At 40.3% G+C, this 22,372-nt stretch overlaps 1 gene segment (V, D, J or C); it reads left to right on the top strand.

Moving 5' to 3' along the window:
* The first annotated feature begins 12,932 nt into the window (after positions 1-12,932).
* LOC136118429 (T cell receptor alpha variable 2-like) lies at positions 12,933-13,505 on the top strand. The segment is given in 2 exon segments: positions 12,933-12,996; positions 13,210-13,505. Coding segments are annotated over 2 exon segments (360 nt in total).
* The last annotated feature ends 8,867 nt before the right edge of the window (positions 13,506-22,372 follow it).

Raw genomic sequence — 22,372 nt, 5'->3', positions numbered from 1 at the left:
TTGCATTGAATCTATAGATCAGTTTGGGAAAGAACAGACCTCTTAATGATATGCAGCCTTTCAATCCATTAACATGGTATATCCCTTTATTTATTTAGGTTTTCTTTCATTTTTCTCAGCAATGTTAGTCATCTTCATTTGTAATCACACATATTAAATTAAATTTGTCCCCAAGTACTTTATGTTTGTTGATGTTATTGTTAATTTAATTTTAAATTATTTATTGGTAGTGTATAGAAATACAATTAATTTACATACAGTTGACCCTTAAACAATGTGGGTTTCAATTTCACAGGTCCACTTTTGCTGGATGTGTTAGTTTGATTATGGTAATCATTTTACAATGTATACATATATCAAATTATTAGATCATGTTGTACACTTTAAATATATTAATTTTTTGTCAATTAGTCCTCAATAAACCTGGGAAGAAGAATGAGAAAGCAATGCAGCCCTACTGACATCTTGATTTTAGTTCAGTAAAATTTGTGTTGAACATCTGACAGAGCTGTAAGAGAATAAATTTATATTGGTTTAAGCCTCTAAGTTTGTGGTAAAGTTGTTATAGCAGCAATAAAAAATCAATACAGATATGCTTATATGGGATTTTTTTTGCCCGATAAAGGAAGCGTATGTGCCTCTATGAAAAAAACTACAAAGCTCTGCTGAGAAAATGTGAAGAGATAAAGATGTATACATGTCGCTGTAAAAGAATAAAAAATTGTTAATATAATGGACCTTCTTAAATTGATTTATAAATTTAATTTACTCAACATAAAAATTCCACAGGACTTTTTTGGGTAAAATTTTCAATAATATTCTAAAATTTATATGAAGAAATAGGTGAAAATAGTTAAGAAGTTACTTGAATTTATATAATTTCAGAGTGCTAATTTCCTGAATTAACTAATATCACTCTTTGGGAGAAGTATAACAATTTATTGTCAAATGGGCAAGTCCAAATCAAGAAGTCTCCATGTCAAATTCCTTAGGTAAAGAGAATGATGATGTATTGTGACCAAAGGGAGCAGGATTAGAGGACCCTATAGATGGTCAGAGAGCTGCCATATAAAATAGTTATATCAATTTTAATGGAAATAATGGAATGAAATAGAATATGCTTAATAATAAAAATATATAATCTTTCTTTGATTATCTGAAAGGAATCAGAATTGACTGAGGCCTTTGGGTTATTATTCTACCAACTTCTGTTAACTTGTAGAGATAATGCTTATGAGTACTTTAGGGAATTGTGTTCCAGATAATATGGACATCCACATACACAACACTGAGGGAGTGACTCACTAACTGGCTAAAAGGTAAGAAATGACTGAAATGACAGAAAGTACTCAAAAGAACAAAGAATAAGAAGCAGTTTAAATCCGGAGCCTGTGCTCCGCAACGGGAGAGGCCACAACAGTGAGAGGCCCGTGTACTGGTAAAAAAAAAAGAAGCAGTTTATTAAACTGCGGGATGCTCATGAAAATATCTAAACACCATTACATGCAAATTGACAAACAAATGTAGCATATTGTCAATCCCCTCCAATTTTCATATATAGCCCAAGTCAAAATCAGAGCTTTATGTATTTGTGATGAAATTAGGCCCAGATATCACTACTACACACACCTGAAAAACTGAGAAAAATGATCTAATTATCCCTCTACATTCTGGACTTTTATATGTATAGATTTTCATACTCATTAGTACCTTTTATGCAGAAGTAAATTCCTAAGGCCTTATTTGTTTATTTCTATTATGGCAATATTAGTTACTCTATTGCAGAGAAGATGATTGTAACCTGAGGAATTCAGCTGTCTATTACAAAGTTGCTGAACAAATTTCTATATGATAAATAATGATCCTTGTCTCCTCTTTAAAGTTAAGTCAACCACAGAACCAAGAGTCAAGATATCTTCATTTTACTCTTTACTCTTCTATTTATTTAATGAACACATTTTATCTTATCCCTGAGTCTAAAAAGCTATTTCTGTGAATTGGAGAATAAATGCTTTTTTTTTTTAACATCTTTATTGGAGTATAATTGCTTTACAATGGTGTGTTAGTTTCTGCTTTATAACAAAGTGAATCAGTTATACATATACATATGTTCCCATAACTCTTCCCTCTTGCTTCTCCCTCCCTCCCACCCTCCCTATCCCACCCCTCTAGGTGGTCACAAAGCACTGAGCTGATCTCCCTGTGTTACGTGGCTGCTTCCCGCTAGCTATCTATTTTACATTTGGTAGTGTATATATATACCCATGCCACTCTCTCACTTCGTCCCAGCTTACCCTTCCCCCTCCCCATGTCCTCAAGTCCATTCTCTACATCTGCATCTTTATTCCTGTCCTGCCCCTAGGTTCTTCAGAACCATTTTTATTGTTTTTTTTTAAGATTCCATATATATGTGTTAGCATATAGTATTTGTTTTTCTCTTTCTTACTTCACTCTGTATGACAGACTCAAGGTCCATCCACCTCACTACAAATAACTCAATTTCGTTTCTTTTTATGGCTGAGTAATATTCCATTGTAGAGAATAAATGATTTTAGTTCCCCGAAGAGCTGTAAGGATTAATGTGATTGAAGACCAGCAGTATTAGAAATTTTGCAGCAACTATTAAAAAAAAAGCAAACATGACATTGTTCCATTGTTGTTGCCATGAAACGTTGTCTTACTTACTAGCACATTGCAGGTGTTCCTCTGTGTGGCTGATTCCTGCACAAGGCGGTTCCATTTGGGCTCTTTGATGGGCTATATCTCCTGACTGTCTGCCCGTTTCCTATAATAAAAGCATTTATTTCATACAGATTCCATAATTCTCAAATTCAGTTTAGTTATTCCACCAACCAGTCCCAATGAATGTAGTTTTATACTATGCAGAGTTACCTTTGGGAATGAGACTACTCTATTAGAATTTCTACTGCAAGTTAAACTGTTCTGCCAAGAAAACCTTACAGAATACCTTAATACCATAATAACCATACTTCTGTATAACTGAAATGACTTATATGGTTTCAATTTCCTTCTCAACACATTTCCTGGCAAAAGTACCATAAAAAATATGACATGGGTCATGTGACCCACACGTTTATTGACCACACCCTTACTGATTGCCTGGGTAATACCACTGCATTTAAGCATGTCCTTCTCACTGATGGAGTGAGAGTGAACTACTGGGTCCCATTATGCCATGCTTTTTGTATACAGTTATGTGAGACACTGTTGCCTGGAAGACCCTCTTCATATACCGTTATCCAATCCACTCAGCATACACCACTCAGAGTACAATGTATCACAATGTTACAATGTGTGTCACCATAATTAGACTCAAGATGCTGGATTATAGAACACGTTTTGCTCAACTTCGTATTTTCTCCCAGCCATTAGTGTGATATTGTTTAGTAATAAATGCTTAGTTGAATAAATTCTCTACATAATAACTAGAATAATTTCATTAAAACACAAATTGTACATGTCTTTTCTGTGCTTGTACCATTCTGATGGCTTCCCACTGCACTGAAAAATATTCCAAACTCCTTGAGAGGACATGAAAGTAGTCTTTTTACTTCTCCAATATTATCTCTCACCATTCTCTGCCTCACAGTCAAAGCTGTAACCACATTGGTCTTTTACTTCTTGGAACAAGTCAAGGTCTTTCTGAACATAGATCTTTACACCTGTCATTTCCTCTGCCTAGAATGTTCATCACCTCTCGTTTCTCATGGTTGGCTCTTTTTCATCTTTCAGATCTTAGATTAAATGCCATTTCCTCAAAGAGGTCCTCCTTGTCTAACCAATCTGAAGACAGTCTCTTCTATAACTCTCTAACAGCATCGTCTTTCATGGCATTTGTCATGATCTGTAATTAAAATTTGTTTATATTTTTGTTTTCTATTCTCACTAGACTCAGCAACATAAAAGAGTGATTATATGTTTTATTTATGATTATAAACCTAGTACTTAGCACATAATAGGTGCTCAGTAAATATCTGTCAAATGAATGGATAATAAGTTATCCCTATTTCATTGTTTTTTTTTTTTTTTTTTTTTTGCAGTACGCGGGCCTCTCACTGTTGTGGCCTCTCCCGTTGCGGAGCACAGGCTCCGGACGCACAGGCTCAGCGGCCATGGCTCACGGGCCCAGCCACTCCGCGGCACGTGGGATCCTCCCGGACTGGGGCATGAACCCGTGTCCCCTGCATCGGCAGGTGGACGCCCAACCACTGCGCCACCAGGGAAGCCCGGCTGTAGTGTTTTTTGAAGAATTCTTCAGAGGAGGCTGGATAAAACCCAGGAAAACGTAGAAAATCTGTAGCGGGTAAAGGGAGACTTGCTTCTCTTCCACCTTTGAGTTGAGGACAGACTTGCTCATTCTTAAACTGGAGGTCAAGGTCCAGGCCTAACAGCGTCACTGTCTTGACTAGATTATCCTCAGTTCTTTCTAAAGTCCAATTCTGTTTTCTGACTTACTGGACCACAGTAAAACAAAAGTAGTTGCTTTTTTAAAAATTAGCTTACCTTTGACCCAAGTATCATTAATTTTTATAAGAAACGTATATATTATATAGAGTCCCAAGATCTTAGCTCTTAAGGGGAGTTTACCTAATCTATTTTTTTTTAATAAATAGAGAAAACAAGGCACAGAGAAGTAAAGCAACTGGCTCAAGTTCATAGAGAACTGGAGAGCTGGAGTAATAGCTGGGTCTAGAGCTTGGGCCTCTTGACTTTTGGTCCAGTGTTTCTCTACCACCCTTCTGACCTGAATTTTTATGGTGACTGGCATAACTGAAGTATTAAGTAAAATGTGTCTCAGTGACCTCTCTCTTCCTCTCCTAGGTGTCCTGGGCTGGCTTGGGTGGGCATCTGTGGGGAGCCTCTCTTCTCTAGCTTGCCTCTTACGTGCCACTGCCTCGATGTATAGCCTTCCACCCAAGCAAGCTGTCCTCTTGGTTTCTTGGGCACTATCATCCTACGTTACCTTCTTCCCATCACTGATGACTACAGGTTCTTTATTTTGTCCTTCAAGATCAGGCTTTCTGTCAGACAAATGAATCAACTCCACACTGGTTATGAAAAAAGGATAGAGAAAACTTTTCTCTTCTGTTCCATCACCCTTTCTTCTCAAGTATTTTCTAGGCCTCATTATGCTGTTTTTCTGAAGACAATGGCTTTTTTGTTGTTTATATCAGAGGGAAGTCTAATGGCAGTGTCAAATCGGAGAACTAGCAAAGCAGATCTACGGCAAAGAAGGTATTCTCGGAGGGAGAGAAGTCTTTTAGTTATCATTTAAGTTAAACTCATGGTATCTAGTGCTTGAATTAATATTTATAGTAACATCATAATGTAGCTATGGATTGATTTTACTATTTAGAAATTCTTCTTACGGTGTTCACTTAAGGTTTTTGCTCCAGAGAACTACTTTAAATGTTTGATGATTTACATCTGTTATCTTTGTAATTTATTAAGCTCTAAAAGGATTGCAAAAGTGAAAGCTGAAGAACTAACCAAAAATGGAGCCAGGGTTTATTTTAAAATCAATATGAAAAATTTCACCTGCACAGATAGAAAAGCGTGTGCAGATTGAGCACTAGGTCTGAAACGAAGACTGTTCCCTCATCAGAGGATATGGATATACATTTTTTTTTCTTTGCAGTACGCGGGCCTCTCACTGTTATGGCCTCTCCTGTTGCGGAGCACAGGCTCCGGACGCGCAGGCTCAGCAGCCATGGTTCACGGGCCCAGCCGCTTTGCGGCATGTGGGATCTTCCCGGACCAGGGCACGAACCCGTGTACCCGGCATCGGCAGGCGGACCCTCAACCACTGCGCCACCAGGGAACCCCTGGATATACATTTTTAACTAAACTTTTTCCATCACAATATATTTTTTTTCTATTTCTGTGGAGCCTCAGGAATAAATGTTCTGAAAAATGGACATGTGTTCAACTGCAGTAGAAATCTGGTGTTAGTTTATGTCAAAAATATGGTTCACACATCAAAAAATCTAGTGTCTACTGCATACATTTCAGAAAAACAGAAGAAAATAAGAGCAGAAACAGTAAATCTAAAACGTCTATGAAACTCACCCTGGGTTGTTTCTGATGCTCTCAGCACCTTCGAAAAGACCTGAATTATCAGTCTGGTAGTTTCAATAACATGAGTATTATTTTCTGATAGGAAGAAGAGTTTACCGAGAGTGGGCAGGGGCGAGCTCGGCGGCACGAGCCGCACGAACGAGAGAAACGTGCCCCTCGCGAGGCGTCGCGCGCGCCCGGGACAGGGAGCCAATGAGAACGCTGGGAGGGCTCGAGACCCGGCCCTGAGGGCGCCGGCCGCGCGCCGGCTCGAAGACGAGCGTCGCCGGGCGGGAGCGCGCGGAGCGGGGCGGGCGTGGAGCGTGCGGAGGCCGCGCGCTGCCTCTCAGAGGCCGGACGGCGCTGCGGAGAGGCGGCGACGGCAGCGGTAACTGGAACTGCGTCGGGGGTGAGGCCCTGGGACGCCGTTGAACTCTGCATCCAGAAAGCCCAAGATGGAAGAAGAAAGGTCAGAGGCATTGACTAACCTGGAAACGGACCTCTTTGGAACTTTGCTTTCATCCACAGTAGCTTTTAAAAGTATCATCGAGTGGAAGTGATTTCCTCGTCTTATTTTGCTTATTGGGAAGAACATGGCTTCAGGGATTTTATGTTTCCCTTTAGTTTTGCATGAACTCCATAGGAAAAGGAGCCCTTAAAGGGTTTGGGAGTAACAAGAAGAGACTGAAGACAGACAGGCTTGTGCGCACTGTTTTCCCTCCCCTTCAAAGAAAAGGATTTACAACGCAACCTTGTAACAGCTGCTGCCCAGTTTTAACCACCAAGAGAAAGTAAATAAATAAATAAATAAAAAGAGAAAGTAAATAATTAAACCACCATTTAAAAAAAGAAATAATTTATTTTTAAGTTCGACAAATCAAATAACCCCATTTACCTTGATTTTTTCATAAGGAAGTTCAGAGCCCTCGAAGTTCCCTTGGGTCTTATTCACAGTTTTTGGTAATAATTCACAGCAGATATATTTGGTGGTATTTTACCAGAGGTACTTCAGCATTTCTGCAAAATCACACCTTCGTACATATGTTATTATCATGTTGTTCAATATGTAGAGCATATAGCTCTGCACTAAGATTTTCTAGAATTGGTTCTCAGTAAACTGAAGATGTGGTGTAGGAATGATATCTTTTTTGCACTTTGTCAGGCTGTACTGATGGTTAGAAGGGATTAAAAGCCACTACCGATCACGTTTGCAGGCATGCTAGTTTACCAGGACACGTCTAACGCAAAACTTGACCTAATTATTCAGAACCAGTGTAACTGAAGCATCCTGTTTCCTTTGCAGCACACTCTCTAGGTGTAAATTTTGTCTTGCCAGTTTCAGATGGATTATCCCACCTTCAAGTACTGAAGGGAAATCTGTAGAGAAAGAAAGCAGCTGGGAAGGGCAGCTGCAGTGTTAGTGTTTCTCTACCTGACTTATATAGGCCTTATGGGAACTTTTAAGCAATGACATCAGCTTTCCCTAGTCCCTAGTTAGAAAAAGTTAATTCTTTGGGAATCGAAGTTACAGGCTTCGCAATCATCACTAAGGGCATTTAATGGGAAAGCGGTACGTCAACATCTAAATCTTTAGGATGTGTTTATATGTGATTAAATGAACAACTATTTAGCGATTACTATGTGCTAAGTATTAGGTGAGGGGCTTTCCTGTTTTTATCTAATCCATATAAAAACACATTGCTGAGGGATGGGCAATGGAATTAAAAATTTAATCTGCTATCTGCCAGTGAGGTCAAGTGTTTGGACTCTAGAGTCACATTGCTTGAGTATAGATTCCAACGTCCTAGGTGTGTAAATTTGGGTAAGTTATTTAACCTCTGGGCCTCAGTTTTCTCATCCATTAAACGTGAATAAAAATGGTAACTTTTTTTAGAGCTCTTGAAATCTTTGCAAAGCGTGTGGAGCTTCGTAAATGTGTAATCTACATGAGTATAATTATGTAATACGCAATTCAAAGAAACAAATGCAAAAGCCACCACTAATTGCCAGTCAACTTTTTTCCATCACGTATTCATTACTTTATATAACAATGAAAAATCAGAACCTTTTGCTCTAATTCCCATTTTGCTTTCTCTGCTTAGATATAGGGTTTGATAGTTTAAATGGGTAAAAGAAGAATCCAAAGGAGAGGGATTAAGGTTATTACACTTTGATTTTCAAGACTGAATAGTTTTGTGGGATGGTTAGGCTATCCAAACTAAAGTGTATGGAACTAGAAGTAAGCTTTTAGCTGACTCTCCATGCAACAGTGTCTGGAAGACAGGATGGTAACAGAGGGAAAGTATCAGAAGTGACCAAAAATTCTTACTCCCAAGGACTTGTGGCTTGTGCTCCTTTTCCCCAGTTTTCTTGTTGGATTCATTATCACTGATCAGGGGCCAGACTTGACTATATTGGAAAACCTGGTCTTTCAGAACTTACAGATATTGCTACTTGGCTAACATGGGACTTGTACTGTCACACTGGCAATCAGGGTACACATTAGGAAGAGGGATATGCTGACCATACTAATTCTCTAAACATCTGGAATTGAGATACTTTATTACAGGCATAATACACCAAGGGCAATATAGAAAATGATGTTCAATTGATTATAGGCCAAATACCATCACCACTGGCATTGGTAAAATGCAAGGTTGAGAAATTAATCTTTGAACAATTTCTATACATTCCCCCTTCCTCTTGTAACCCTCTCCCCTGGCCCACTACTTTCCTCTGACTGTACACAGAATGCCATATAGGTGACTCAGGCTTTCCCTCCCTGGAAGTCCCTGATGCTCCAAAATTGTGTGTTCCTCTTTCCTCCGTAGCATAAATGAAAACAACTGTTTAAACTTGAATAGCCTTTTAGCGTTTGAAAAACTCTTTCACCCTTACTGTTTTATTCGGTCTTTATGATACCTCTGCGAGGTAGGGAGCATTATAGAAAACTTGGTGTTAAGTGATTTTCACAGAGTTTACACGTCAGGTAAGCACCTGAACCAGGGCTTGAACTCAGGTAATCTGCTGCTGGATCCAGTACTTATTCTCTTAACTTCACTTGGATGCTGCCATTTATAGAAGAGCATAGCTTTTGATCTTAACCACCTATAGAAGATGCACACTTAAAAGTGTTGCTTGGGATTTGCCTGGTGGAACAGTGGTTAAGAATCTGCCTGCCAATGCAGGGGACACAGGTTCAAGCCCTGGTCAGGGTAGATCCCACATGCCGCTGAGCAACTAAGCCTGTGCACCACAACTAGTGAGCCTGCGCTCTAGAGCCTGCGAGCCACAACTACTGAGCCCATGCACCTAGAGCCTGTGCTCCGCAACAAGAGAAGCCATCGCAATAAGAAGCCTGCATACCACAACAAAGAGTAGCCCCCGCTCGCCGCAACTAGGGAAAGCCTGCGCGCAGCAACAAAGACCCAATGCAGCCAAAAACAAATAAATAAATTTTTTTAAAAAGTGTTGCTTGTTCACTTATATGTCGAATTTGAAAAAACAAAAACAAAAACCCACCAAAGGAAAAAAAAACCTCAAAGAAACAGAGAACAGATTGGTGGTTGCTATAAGGATGGGGTAGGGAGTGGGCAAAATGTGTGAAAAGGGTCAAAAGGTACAAACTTCCCGCTATAAAATAAGTAAGTCATGGGGCTTCGCTGGTGGCGCAGTGGTTGAGAGTCCGCCTGCCGATGCAGGGGACACGGGTTCGTGCCCCAGTCCGGGAAGATCCCACGTGCCGCAGAGCGGCTGGGCCCGTGAGCCATGGCCGCTGAGCCTCCGCGTCTGGAGCCTGTGCTCCGCAACGGGAGAGGCCACAACAGTGAGAGGCCCGCATACCGCAAAAAAAAAAAAAAAAAAAAAAAGTGAGCATGTACTAGGCTACAAAGGAAGTCTCTATGTGGAAATATTTTAGGTGCATTCTCTTTATGGTCTAAGAAAGACAGGGGTGGTCACTGTAACTACTACTGCTCATTGCAGTCCTCCGGTAGTAGGTGTGCCGATGTATCCTTTAATGTGTGTAGTGAGGACTGTGAGGGGTGAATTTGTGGTGTTGGGTCTGAGTGGTGATGACATTTGATTGCTTGATTAGAGCATTCCGTGTGGTGAGGTGTATTTGAGAATTCTTTTTGACATATAGCATCGAATCCTCACTGCCTACCTCTTCTGGAGAGTCTGTGAGCTATTTAATATCATTTAATTTTTCTGCATAAACTAGCCAGAGTAGATTTTATTGAATTGCATCTGAAAATATGACTGATTAAAGGGAGATCTTGATAAAGCATATTGCGTTATAAAGCTAAGATGATAAAAACAGTATGGTAGTGTTACAGAAACAACTAGATCAATGAAACAAAATATAAAACTCAAGAAGAGACCAAGTTCCTAGGTGACATATGTAATAAAGACTGTACCACAGATCGGTGGGGGAAAGGTGGATTATTTTGTAGATACTGCTGGGAAGACTGTTCTGCTCTATGGAGAAAAATAAAGTTGCATTTCCTCTTACACCATATATACATGCAGATTTCAGATGAATTAAAACCTACATGTAAAAGAAAAACCTATAAAGATAACAAAATACAATGCAGGAAATTATGTTTGTGGCCTTGGAGTAGGGAATGATTTCTAAGTCAAGATCCCAAAACTCAAATCATAAAGTAAAAAAAAAAAGCTATCTTTGACCCCCATCAAAATGAAGTATTTCCATTCAAAAAGGACACCATAGACAAAGTTAACACATTAGGGGTATACTAGAAGAAGGTATTTGTGATGTTGAACACTTCAAGGAATCAATGTATGAGGAACTCCTGAAATTTACTGAGAAAAAGACTGGGGACCTAATTTTAAAATGGGCAAATCATTTGAACAGGTAATGTTGAAAAGGAAAACACAAATAGCTCAATTTCACCAAACGAGTAATACAAGTTAAAATGAGACTCCACACTCAGCATATTGGTAAAATTTAGACAGTTTTATAATTTTGATAACACCAAATGCTGTTGAGGATTTGGAGAGACTGGACTGCTCAAGCATTTTTGGTAGAAGTTGTATGTGATTACCACTACTTTGAGTGATTAGTGAAATTGAGTATGTATATACACTATAATTGGACATATCCCAAAGAAGTTCTTACATAGTTAATAAGGGGAAATATAGAAATATGTTTATTGCTGTGTTGATGGGAGTTAGAGGCATCCTATGAGTCCCTCACTAGGGGGTTGGATAGGTAAATGTGGGGGAAGCACATGGTAAAATATTTTGCAGTAGTTGGAAACTGTGAGCCAGAAGTACATACCCAGTAATCAAAAAAGAGTTTTAAGTTATCTATAGCTGTAGACCACTAGGCTTCAGGATGAAGCTGCCTAAACACTTAGCTTACTTGTATAATTGTATTTCCTTTGTGTTTCCTTTTGTGTTTCAATTGTCAGAAATTTCAGAGCTCAAATTAATCCCAGTAGCCATATTAGTTTTTCTACTAAATGAATCTGTGTCCACTGTCTTTGATTCCTCCATCCTAATTTTACAGCCATACTGGAATTTTGTACTTTATTTGGAAACTTTTTATTCTGGGGAAACTTTTTCTGGGGAAACTTTTAAAATTTTATATATAAATAAAAAGTCACTGTTGGACCTTAATGATCATCTTATTATTATTAAGGAATCTCCCAGTAAAAAAAGAAAAAAAAATATTAGGGAAGAAACGAATTTCTCCTGACCTGGGATACTATTTTAAAAAGACAGAAAAGGAAATGAATAAAGCAACCAACCATCTTAGGATGAGGAAAAGAAATATTTCACTCTATGGAAGTGTGTTTTAAATAACTCACTCATCTGAATGCAGAACATCTTTTGTTAATCAGAAGGCTTTCCAGGAAGGTGGTTATTTCCTCTGCATAGACTTCATATCCCTATGGAAATTGAATAAGGAAGAGGAATTTGAACAAAAGCAAATGGCAAAAACTCTCTTCAGGATGTGAGAAGCTATGAAGACTGTCTCAGAGGCGGCTTGGGGATATGATTTCCCATCAGTTCCCATGTTGCCCACTAGGTGGTGGTGGTGCACATAAAAACTCTACTGTATACACCATGAATTGCCATAAACCTTGTTTACTCTTCTTTTTCAAACAAAATCCCAAGAAAATCTGTATAAAAGCCTCAGGCAGAAGTATGAAGCCCTCAATAATAACACAGGGGACAGTCTCAGGCTATAAGATGAGGATAAGTACCATCCAAAAGAGATCATCTCCAAATGCAATTTTGGGTCTTCCTTGACCCAGTTTCTTTTGGTTACAGAAAAATACAAGGGAGATTTTCTTTCTATACTTATTCCAGAGATCACTTTGGATGAAAGGAGTCAAATTTTGATGAATATCATAATTTACATCGTAATTTTTGTGCCTTAAAAAAACCTATTGCTCATCTACTACAATTACTATGATTTCATGATCATTATTTTTAACATGTTATCATATCATTATAGCACATGTGATAAGTTCAGCATACCTTTTGTGTGAATCTATCACTTTAGTTTGAATGATGAAGCAGTCTCCCAACCATTGTGAGACTCCTTCTGACACCACTAATGAAGGAAGAGAGCTCCTAAATGATTCATTCTTAAATGCACAGCTGTGGTGACCTCTGAAAGCATACATTCCTTTTTAAGACTGCCTTCTCAGAACAAAGTCATTATTATGTAGCCTCAGGACTGTAGTCACTCTTCTTCAGTTCACAGATTCTGGCTGATGATGTCATGACACAGAAGAAAATGCAAAACAGGCAGCCTTACATCAGCTTCCTGGTGAGCATCACACTTGTGGCTGAGGTCTGAGACCAGCTGCGTTTTGGCCATGGCTTTGCAGAGCGTTCTGGAAGCACTGTGGCTGGAGCTCCTCCTCAGCTCTCTCTGGAATGGTGAGTAGGCTCCTGCATCATCTGGTCTTGGAAAAGTGTATGCCATTGATTTAAAACTTGGACTCATTAAAAAAAAAAAAAAGAAAAACAAAAAGTTGGACTCATTAAAAAAATGAAACAGCCAAATTCATTAATACCCACTGTACCTAAGGGGCAATCAATAAACCAAATAGCAGTGTAAAAGTCACAACGTTCTTTTTTTATTTCCTGTAGTTGCAGAGAGCAAGTACCAAGTATTTCAGCCTTCCACTGTGGTCTCTTCAGAGGGTGCTCTGGCAGAAATCTACTATAATCACTCTATATCCAATGCTTACGACTTCTTCTGGTACCTTCACTTCCCAGGATGTGCACCAAGACTCCTTGTTAAGGGCTCAAGGCCTTCTCAGCAGGGACGGTACAACATGACATATGAGCGGTTCTCTTCATCACTGCTTATCCTCCAGGTGCAGATGGCAGATGCAGCCATTTACTACTGTGCTCTGGAGGACACAGAGGCAGGAAATCCATGAAGAGCTGAACAGAAACAAGGAGAGATCACAGCCTTTGCAGGGGGTGGAAAAAAGATGAGCAATAACGGTTCACCCCACTACCCCCAACGTTCTCCAAGCTTTTCCATTTGGCACTATCAGAAAAAACATTTGAGTCCAGACACACTATATATTAGTAAAGGTACATAGGGAAATATGTTTTTAAGGAGTGTTTCATTAATGGTCTGTAAATCCATGTTTTAAATAGCTTACTTTTTAAAAAAATAAATTTATTTTATTATTTTATTTTATTTATTTATTGTTTCTGGCTGCGTTGGGTCTTCATTGCTGTGCGTGGGCTTTTCTCTGGTTGCGGCAAGTGGGGGCTACTCTTCGTTGCAGTTCGCGGGCTTCTCACTGCAGTGGTTTCCCTTGTTGTGGAGCATGGGCTCTAGGCGCACTGGCTTCAGTAGTTGTGGCACACGGGCTCAGTAGTTGTGGCTCGCGGGCTCTAGAGCGCAGGCTCAGTAGCTGTGGTGCACGGCCTTAGTTGTTCTGCAGCATGTGGGATCTTCCCGGACCAGGAATTGAACCCGTGTCCCCTGCACTGGCAGGCAGATTCTCAACCACTGCACCACCAGGGAAGCCCTTAAATAGTTTTCTTGTTAATTGAAACACTTTTGATCCATTTCTTTTGAAATCTGATTGAATTATTTTTGCTTTCCCTCATAAAATGGCTGATGATGAACTTGTGATAGCAGGAAGAGTCATGTTCACTCTGCCATTTTCTTCTTGCTTTCTGTGTTTGCATTTTAAATATTATCTGCCAGCTTCACTCTCTTTGCAGGAATCTTTTCAAGACGTGTATCCACTTTATAAAGGGTACTTTAGTTAACACTGGATAATATAGTAAGCTGAAAGTGAATGAATGAGTGAGTGGCTACTGCCAACAGCCCTGAGTTTGGAAGCTCAATCCTTCCCTCAGGATATTTTACTTATTATAACCTAATATATAGGCCCCGTGAGGATGTCAGTGCCAATTGGTATATGAAATATTAGTAAAACTCAATCTCCTTCCAAATTTTTAAGCTAAAATAAAATACAACTGGAAGTTGTAATATATTCTTCCCATATCCTCGTTACTTTGTCTTTTTACCCAGACCTGTCCCTCCCACTTTAGAAACCAAGGTCCTAGGATAGATTAGTGATTCCCAAACTTTTTAAAATCATAAGTCTCTGGAGTTTTGTTTAGAAAAATAGATTGTTTCCTACATTCTAGATGAACTGAATCAGAGTTTTCTGGAGTGGGGTCCTGAAGTCTGTATTTTCCATAAATGTCTCCCTGGTGATTCTGTTGTTCAGTCAGATTTGATGTGGGAAACCAAGACTCTGGACTCCAGATCTTGAGGCTTTAGCCACTATTCTTTACTTTTAGCAACATCCAAATGTCTCCACTGTATACACATATAAATTGGTATATGTTTGTACAACTTCTTTAGGCATATTCTATTTTGGATTATTGCCTGTTTAGCAGTGTATTAGTCTTACCTTTTAACCAAATGAAATATTTGAAAAGACGAAGCATGTGTGCATTTTCTTCATGAGTTCTGCATGGTGCCGTGTGTATTGTTGCTCCATAAACAGTGAATAAGCATGTGGCCCCCTCATTGTTTTGGCAAGCAAGAAAAGAGCCAGAAAATTCCTTTTCTTCATGGAGGAAGTTCTTTTCAGTTCACTGAGGGGTGTGTGTGTGTGTGTGTGTGTGTGTGATGTATTGAAAACCCTACCTTTTACATTGGTGTTTTGATTCTACTGTTTAAACTGTCAATGACTAGTCTTCCTACCAGATTTTTTCCAGCTCATATGTAGAATACTAAAGACATTATTACCCAAAGGGGAGGTGGAAGAAGAATGAAATAAAAGAAGGGGAAAATGCAGTTGATGAGAGAGGAATTACAAAGAGAGCTCAGTGATAGCTCACTCTTAAAGGCATCATGAAGCTTTCAGTCCGATGGTGACTTGTGAAACATTTACAGGAGAGTAAAGTTCCCTGTATTCCCAAATCCTGGGAGTTTGCATCTATACAGAGATTTCCATATTCTCTTTTGGAGGTTTACTTCCCATTAAAAACAAAACAAAATAAAAAATTCCTGGTTGAAAAAGCTGTTCTAAGACTCCTGAGACTAAACATGGAGAGCAGGGCTGGAGAGTTACTTAAGAGTCCAATGCAGCTGCCATGAAGCTGTCCAAGGTCTCCCTGGATCGGTCTGCTCTGTCTGCTGCCGGTAATATCTGCATTGATGGTAAAGTTTTCCTGGGGTCAGTAGCTCAGCCAGTTCTTCAAATGTCTGAGGACCTCTTAGAAGCAATTATCTAGGGACTGCTTTGGTTATGTGGCACATACAAGTGAGGTCAGCATTTGGTATACACTCAATTAATAAGATGACCTCTAAAGTTCTACTTGGCACATTCAAGTCTATGATTGTATAATTTTATTAGGATAATGGAATTACTTTCCAATATTATAAGGTTTTTTTAAAAAGTAAATGATCCAAAAAAAAAAGTAAATGATCAAAATTGAAATTCTCAGTGTGATTTAGTGGAAAGAATGCTTCTGAAGTCAGAAAAGTATGGGTTAAAATCTTTGTTCTATTTATTTAGGTGTGACTTGAGTAAATTACCTAATATTTCTGAACTCCAGTGTCCTCATCTCTAAAATATTAGGAGAAATAAAAAGTCAAGAAATGTAACGGGCTTAACATTATGCTCACAGTAGGCATTTGATGAATAACATCTCATTAATCTCATAAATCAAAGCACATAAGCAGAATAGCTATTGAGTCTATTTTGTTCAGTTCTTTTTTTTTTTTTTTCTTCTGTACGTGGGCCTCTCACTGTTGTGGCCTCTCCCGTTGCGGAGCACAGGCTCTGGACACGCAGGCTCAGCGGCCATGGCTCACGGGCCCAGCCGCTCCGTGGCATGTGGGATCTTCCCAGACCGGGGCACGAACCCGTCTCCCCTGCATCGGCAGGCAGACTCCCAACCACTGCGCCACCAGGGAAGCCCTATTTTGTTCAATTCTGAAAGCTCAACTGATGCCCTAGGAATCCTTTGGGTGTGCGGTCTCTTAAAGGTTTAATTCATTTGTAGCTCTTGGAATTAATTACTAAATGGTTGAACGTAAACAAAATCTAAGTCACTTGCACTAAGCATAGTTCTGCATGCTGTGTGTTCTACATCTGTAGAGGATAGAAGTAGTAGAGATTGGGCAATTACCAGGAAAATTTAATTACAGCACTAAAGTCTATATCGGACTCTCGTTTTAATTTGACTTTTTTGTCTTTCTACATCAATCAAAATGCTGTATAGATATGCCCATACATACATTTAGGATATACCCACATTTTGCCTGATTGACAGGGCAGCCATAAACCCCAGTGTCAGGGGGCTGGATGTTCTTTGCCCTCCTCTCCAGGTCTACTCTCCATCCTGCTCTATGCCCAGGAGGCTGACTTCTATGTACTTGTCTTTTGTGCTTCTGGTTGGGTTTGGCCCAGTGGGAGGCATTGGCAGGAGAGAGTGGTCAGCATATTTATATTCTTAGATCTTTTCTTTTTTGTGCTGAAATCCACAGGTCCTGTTGATCTACCTCAGTTACAGGTCTCCCAGGCTAGGGTAATTTCTTCCTCCTCTGTCCCTTCAAGTCTAGGTGTGGTGAAGTCTTCTGACTGTTGCTGGCCTCAGGGTGCCTTACCTTCTCTTGTAGATTTCCCCTAATCCTACCCATGTATTTAAAAATATTCCTTTCATTAAGCTTTTCCCAGTCATCCTCTGGAGATGATTGCCGGTAACACTTAAGCTCTAGGAAGAGAGAGAAGAAATATATTCTATGTTCCCATTCATCACAGGTCTCTTTGGGACTTGAAGATTAGTATTTAAAGATAACTTACATACGCCAAAGAAAGACATTATCATAGGGTAAAGGTTTTAACTAGCATGAGAACCTTAGCAAAGCTTTCAGAAATAGCTACCTTCCACATTTTTTTTGACTCAAAGCAAAGAGATTTTCTATCCTCTTTCCAAAATGTGTGGTTTATTTGGACATTTAAAGGAAAAATAAGGAAAATCAGAGAAACAGCTTCTTTGTGTTTATACTTATTTGTTTCCTTTACATTCACATCTATTGAATAATGTCTGCTGCCATTGTGGCATTTTTTAGTATAAAACTTTAGCCTGTCTTCCGCTTAAAATGAACCCATTGCCATCATCATAATACCTCAAGCTTGGTTAAAGATCAATTTTTTCTTTTAATAAATTTATTTATTTATTTACTTTTGGCTGCGTTGGGTCTTCGTTGCTGCACGCAGGCTTTCTCTAGTTGCGGAGAGTGGGGGCCACTCTTTGTTGCGTTGCATGGGCTTCTCATTGCGGTGGTTTCTCTTGTTGCGGAGCATGGGCTCTAGGCGCACAGGCTTCAGTAGTTGTGGCACGTGGGCTCAGTAGTTGTGGCTCGTGGGCTCTAGAGCACAGGCTCAGTAGTTGTGGCGCACGGGCTTAGCTGCTCCGTGGCATGTGGGATCTTCCCAGACCAGGGCTCGAACCTGTGTCCCCTGCATTGGCAGGCAGACTCTCAAACACTGTGCCACCAGGGAAGTCCCTAACCATGAATTTTTACTCAATGTGCACTTCATCTGAAGTCTGTTTTAAGTAGCCTCTCTATGTGGAAAATCTCTATCTTTGCAAACTTTCACAGAGGTTTTTAAAATTAAAAAATTTTTTTATTTTAAAATATACTGTTTAATAGGGCAAATATACCAGGAGGTGTTTATAATACCACTCCCCCTTTTTTTCTCTCTCTAAAAATGTTTAAAGAGAAGGTTCAAGTTCTTTTTGTATGACTGTTTAACTAGATATCATCGTGGGGAGGAATCCCAACAGACCCAACCAAGAGAAAAACCTGACTTATCTTGTGGTCAAAGAGGTTTATTCAGAAGTCAGCTCTAAATTATTTCTGAAGAGACAAATAAGCTCATTCTTATCATTTGTCTTCTCTTGCCTTACTCTTTTCTGCTATTTTGCCTTTTTCTTATCTCTCATTATTCTTTTTCTTTCTTTCTTCATCCAACGCTCTGCTTTCCCTTCTTTTTTTCTATTTATTTTCCCATCCTATTAAAATATTCTATTTCCTTTCTTTCTGTCTCTATATTATCTTGAGAGAGCATAAATCATTTAAAACTTGATCCACCCAGCATGCATTGTTTTCCACTTTGGTTCACAAACCCGTTTCTTCTCCTTGAGCACCAATGGAAAATGTAGACATCCAGAGGACTGGGCCCTGTGATAAGACCTGGAAGCCCTGACTACTCTACAGTAAAGTCACCTGGTTCTGTGTGGGCTTTAGGGGGTGCTGCAGTGTGAGGTTTGCCCTGGGAGTAAGAGGTGCAGCAGTCTTGCTTTCCATAGAACTTTGAGGAGCCAGACCAAGAGCTTGCTCTACAGAGAGATGGTACAGGTGCCAGGAAGCACCAGGGCCATTTGTAAAATGCTGTGCTCTTTGAGAACATAGTCTTTGGAGTGGGGCCGTATCTCCAGCAAATGTGGACTGGAAAGGAGCCCCCATCCAGCCCAGCTTGAGCCGTGGCCTCTGCATGTATCTCAACACTTGCGATTCTCTTTACACTCAGTGAGTGATATTCCCTTCCCATTTTCCACTTGTATTACCCACTTACATTCTTTTTCAGCAGTTTCTCTGATGCGTTATGGATTAATTTATAGGTGGACTGAGAGCTCAGTCGATGACTCAGCCAGAAGATCAGGTCACTGTCATGGAAGGGGATCCAGTAACTGTGAAGTGCACCTATTCAGTGTCAGGGAACACATCTTTTTTGGTATGTCCAACATCGCAATCAAGGTCTCTAGTTCCTTCTGAAATACATCACAGGGGACAGACAGTCTTGTTAAAGGCAACTATGGTTTTGAGGCTGAATTTTTTTTTTTTTTTTTTGCGGTACGTGGGCCTCTCACTGCTGTGGCCTCTCCCGTTGTGGAGCACAGGCTCCGGATGCGCAGGCTCAGCGGCCATGGCTCACGGGCCCAGCCGCTCCGCGGCATGTGGGATCTTCCCGGACTGGGGCACGAACCTGTGTCCCCTGCATCAGCAGGCGGACTCTCAAGTACTGCGCCACCAGGGAAGCCCGAGGCTGAACTTAACAAGAGCCAAACCTCTTCCCACCTGAAGAAACCATCTGTTCTAGGGAGTGACTGACTTGTACTTCTGTGCTATGAGAGACACAGTGGAAGGGGCTGCAGGGCAAACTGAATACAAACCCCTGAGCACAGAAAAACCATTTTCCTGAAGCCTTAATGTCCTTCCACCAGCGGGTGTTGTGGTTCCTGGGTTTGTCACTCATTATAACTTAATTACAATGTAAAGCCACAGAATTAGTTCATTTGACAAGTATTTACTGAAATGAATCCTTGTGTGCCAGGTACTGTGTTAAGCACTGATGATAAGGAGGTGAAAGAAACTATCCTTGATCTCTAGGTGTCAGGTGGGATCCCAAACATTTGTGAACCCATTTAATTCTCACAACTCTTATCATGAGCTTCACTTTACAGATGAAGGAACTAAGGCCTAGAGGATTTCAGTATCTCACTCAAGCCACAAAATTATTAAACAGTAAACTGAAACCCAGGCAGTCTGCCTCTCAGGCGTGTAGTCTAACCACTCCACTTCTCCATCAGCCTATAGGCTCCTCAAGGAGTGAGACTGCTTTCAGCGATGGTATAGCCCTAACTCCCAAAATGGTCCCTGTCAAAAAAAGTGTTGGTTGTAGGAATGAACAGTAAACTAGGAACTCAAAACAGTTTGGTAAGTGCTAAGACAGAGAACTGCACAAAATGCTATGTGAGATAAGGAAGTAGAGATAAATTAGCTGTGAAGGAAGGAGAGACAGCAAGTGAGTGCATAATGGGAGGAGAATTCAAATCAGGTAGGATTTAAACATGTCGTTTAAACAACTAGGCTGATTACAGCTCCTATGCTACATCCTTTTATGTACATCCTTGAGAGGGACTGGACTCGATGCCTCTCTCTCTCTCTCTCTTTCTCTCAACTTAGAAAATCTTGGGAAGGGCTCTCGTTGATTCAATGCGAGTCAGTGGCTCTTTCCTGGACAACACTTGGTGGGGGTGTATGGGCTGCTAGGATTCGCCCATCTTTGCTCTACATTTGACCAATTAATTAGTGGTGCCTCGGGCTGATTCTGAAAGAAGTTAGCAGCTCCATTTTGAACCATATGATTCAAAGGAGTATATCTCAAAAGAAATTAATTTTTATGTGGGGACTTACATTTGTTTATTTTTTCCAAATGGATAGACAATAGTAGGAACACTACTTATTGAAAACTTCACTCTTGCTCCATAGATTTGGAATACTACATTTATAGTATACTAAATTCCCATATACACCCTGATCTTTTTTTGAATTCTATATTTGATAGAGACACCTTAGCCCACATGACTACAATCCCTGCAAACAGCCATTCCTTGACTAACCCTTGGGCCTAGGGCTGTGTATACACTGGTGGAATATCTGCATCTGGGAAGATGGTACTTGGAGGAAGCACATGCAGACCTTAAAAGTGGATCTGGGGCTTCCCTGGTGGCGCAGTGGTTGAGCGTCCGCCTGCCAATGCAGGGGACACAGGTTCGTGCCCCGGTCTGGGAAGATCCCACATGCCGCGGAGCGGCTGGGCCTGTGAGCCATGGCCGCTGAGCCTGTGCGTCCGGAGCCTGTGCAACGGGAGAGGCCCCAGCAGTGAGAGGCCCGCGTACCACAAAAAAAAAAAAAAAGTGGATCTGGGGACATGTGTGTGGGGAATCCTGGGATCCTGGGTACCCAGAGTATCGTCTAGAAGAGGTATCTCCTTGGCACTGTGGACTTCTCATAGGGAGTGGTATGGGAGCAGCTGGAGGACGGCCAGGGTAGAGCATTTTAAAATTCAGATCAGGGCAGGGACATTGCATGCTCAGGTCTATGTTTTCCCCATTTTTTGAGGTGGCTGGGAGGGAGCAACTAAGTTTCCTCAGAAGTTCTGTTTTGTCATTTGGTCCTGGTAATTGGCCTGTTTTACCTTGAGGAGGAAGGTTAGGTAACTTTTAGGCAAAACTAGAAATTCAATAGAGTTTTTCTTCATAATATTCATTTTTTATCCTCTCTTTTATCTCACTTTAAGAACTCTGTGGAAAGAGGACTAAATTGAGAATTAGGAAGTATAAATTATATTTTCCAATTCTTCTTAGTAACTATGGGACATTGGATCAGCCATTTATACTCTGTATGCCTCGTCTCCTAATTCATAAAGTTGAGATAACTGGAAGGATTGTTGTCCATATAAAAATATGTCTTAGACCCCAAATAAAGGTGGGTGTTGAGGGAGGCATAGCAATATGGTACTTAGGTCACTGCTATAGACTGAATGCTTGTGTCTTGCCGGAATCCATATGTTGAAACCTAATCCCCAGGGTGATAGTATTAGGAGGTGGGGCCTATGGGAAATGTTTAGGTCATGAGACTGAAGGTCTTATGAATGGGATTAGTTTCGTTATAAAAGGGACCCCAGAGAGCTTCCTCACCCCTTCCTCTATATGACAAAGCATCAGGAAGACGGTGGTCTATGAACAAGGAAGTGGGTCTTCACCAGACACCCAATCTGCTGGCCCCTTGATCTCGGACTTCCTAACCCTCAGAATTTTAAGAAGTAAATGTTTGTTGTTTAAGCCCCCAGTCTATGGTATTTTTGTTATAACAGCCCAAATGGACTAGGACCATCACCAACACTATGGAACTCCTATATTTGCCCTGAACTGCTAATATTTGGGCTGTAACATGAGAAGGAAATACACT

This window comes from Phocoena phocoena, chromosome 2 (assembly GCF_963924675.1).
Source record: "Phocoena phocoena chromosome 2, mPhoPho1.1, whole genome shotgun sequence".
Taxonomy (NCBI): Eukaryota; Metazoa; Chordata; class Mammalia; order Artiodactyla; family Phocoenidae; genus Phocoena; species Phocoena phocoena.
The sequence above is the reverse complement of the archived record's forward strand: the minus strand, read 5'-3'. Positions and strand labels throughout refer to the sequence as shown.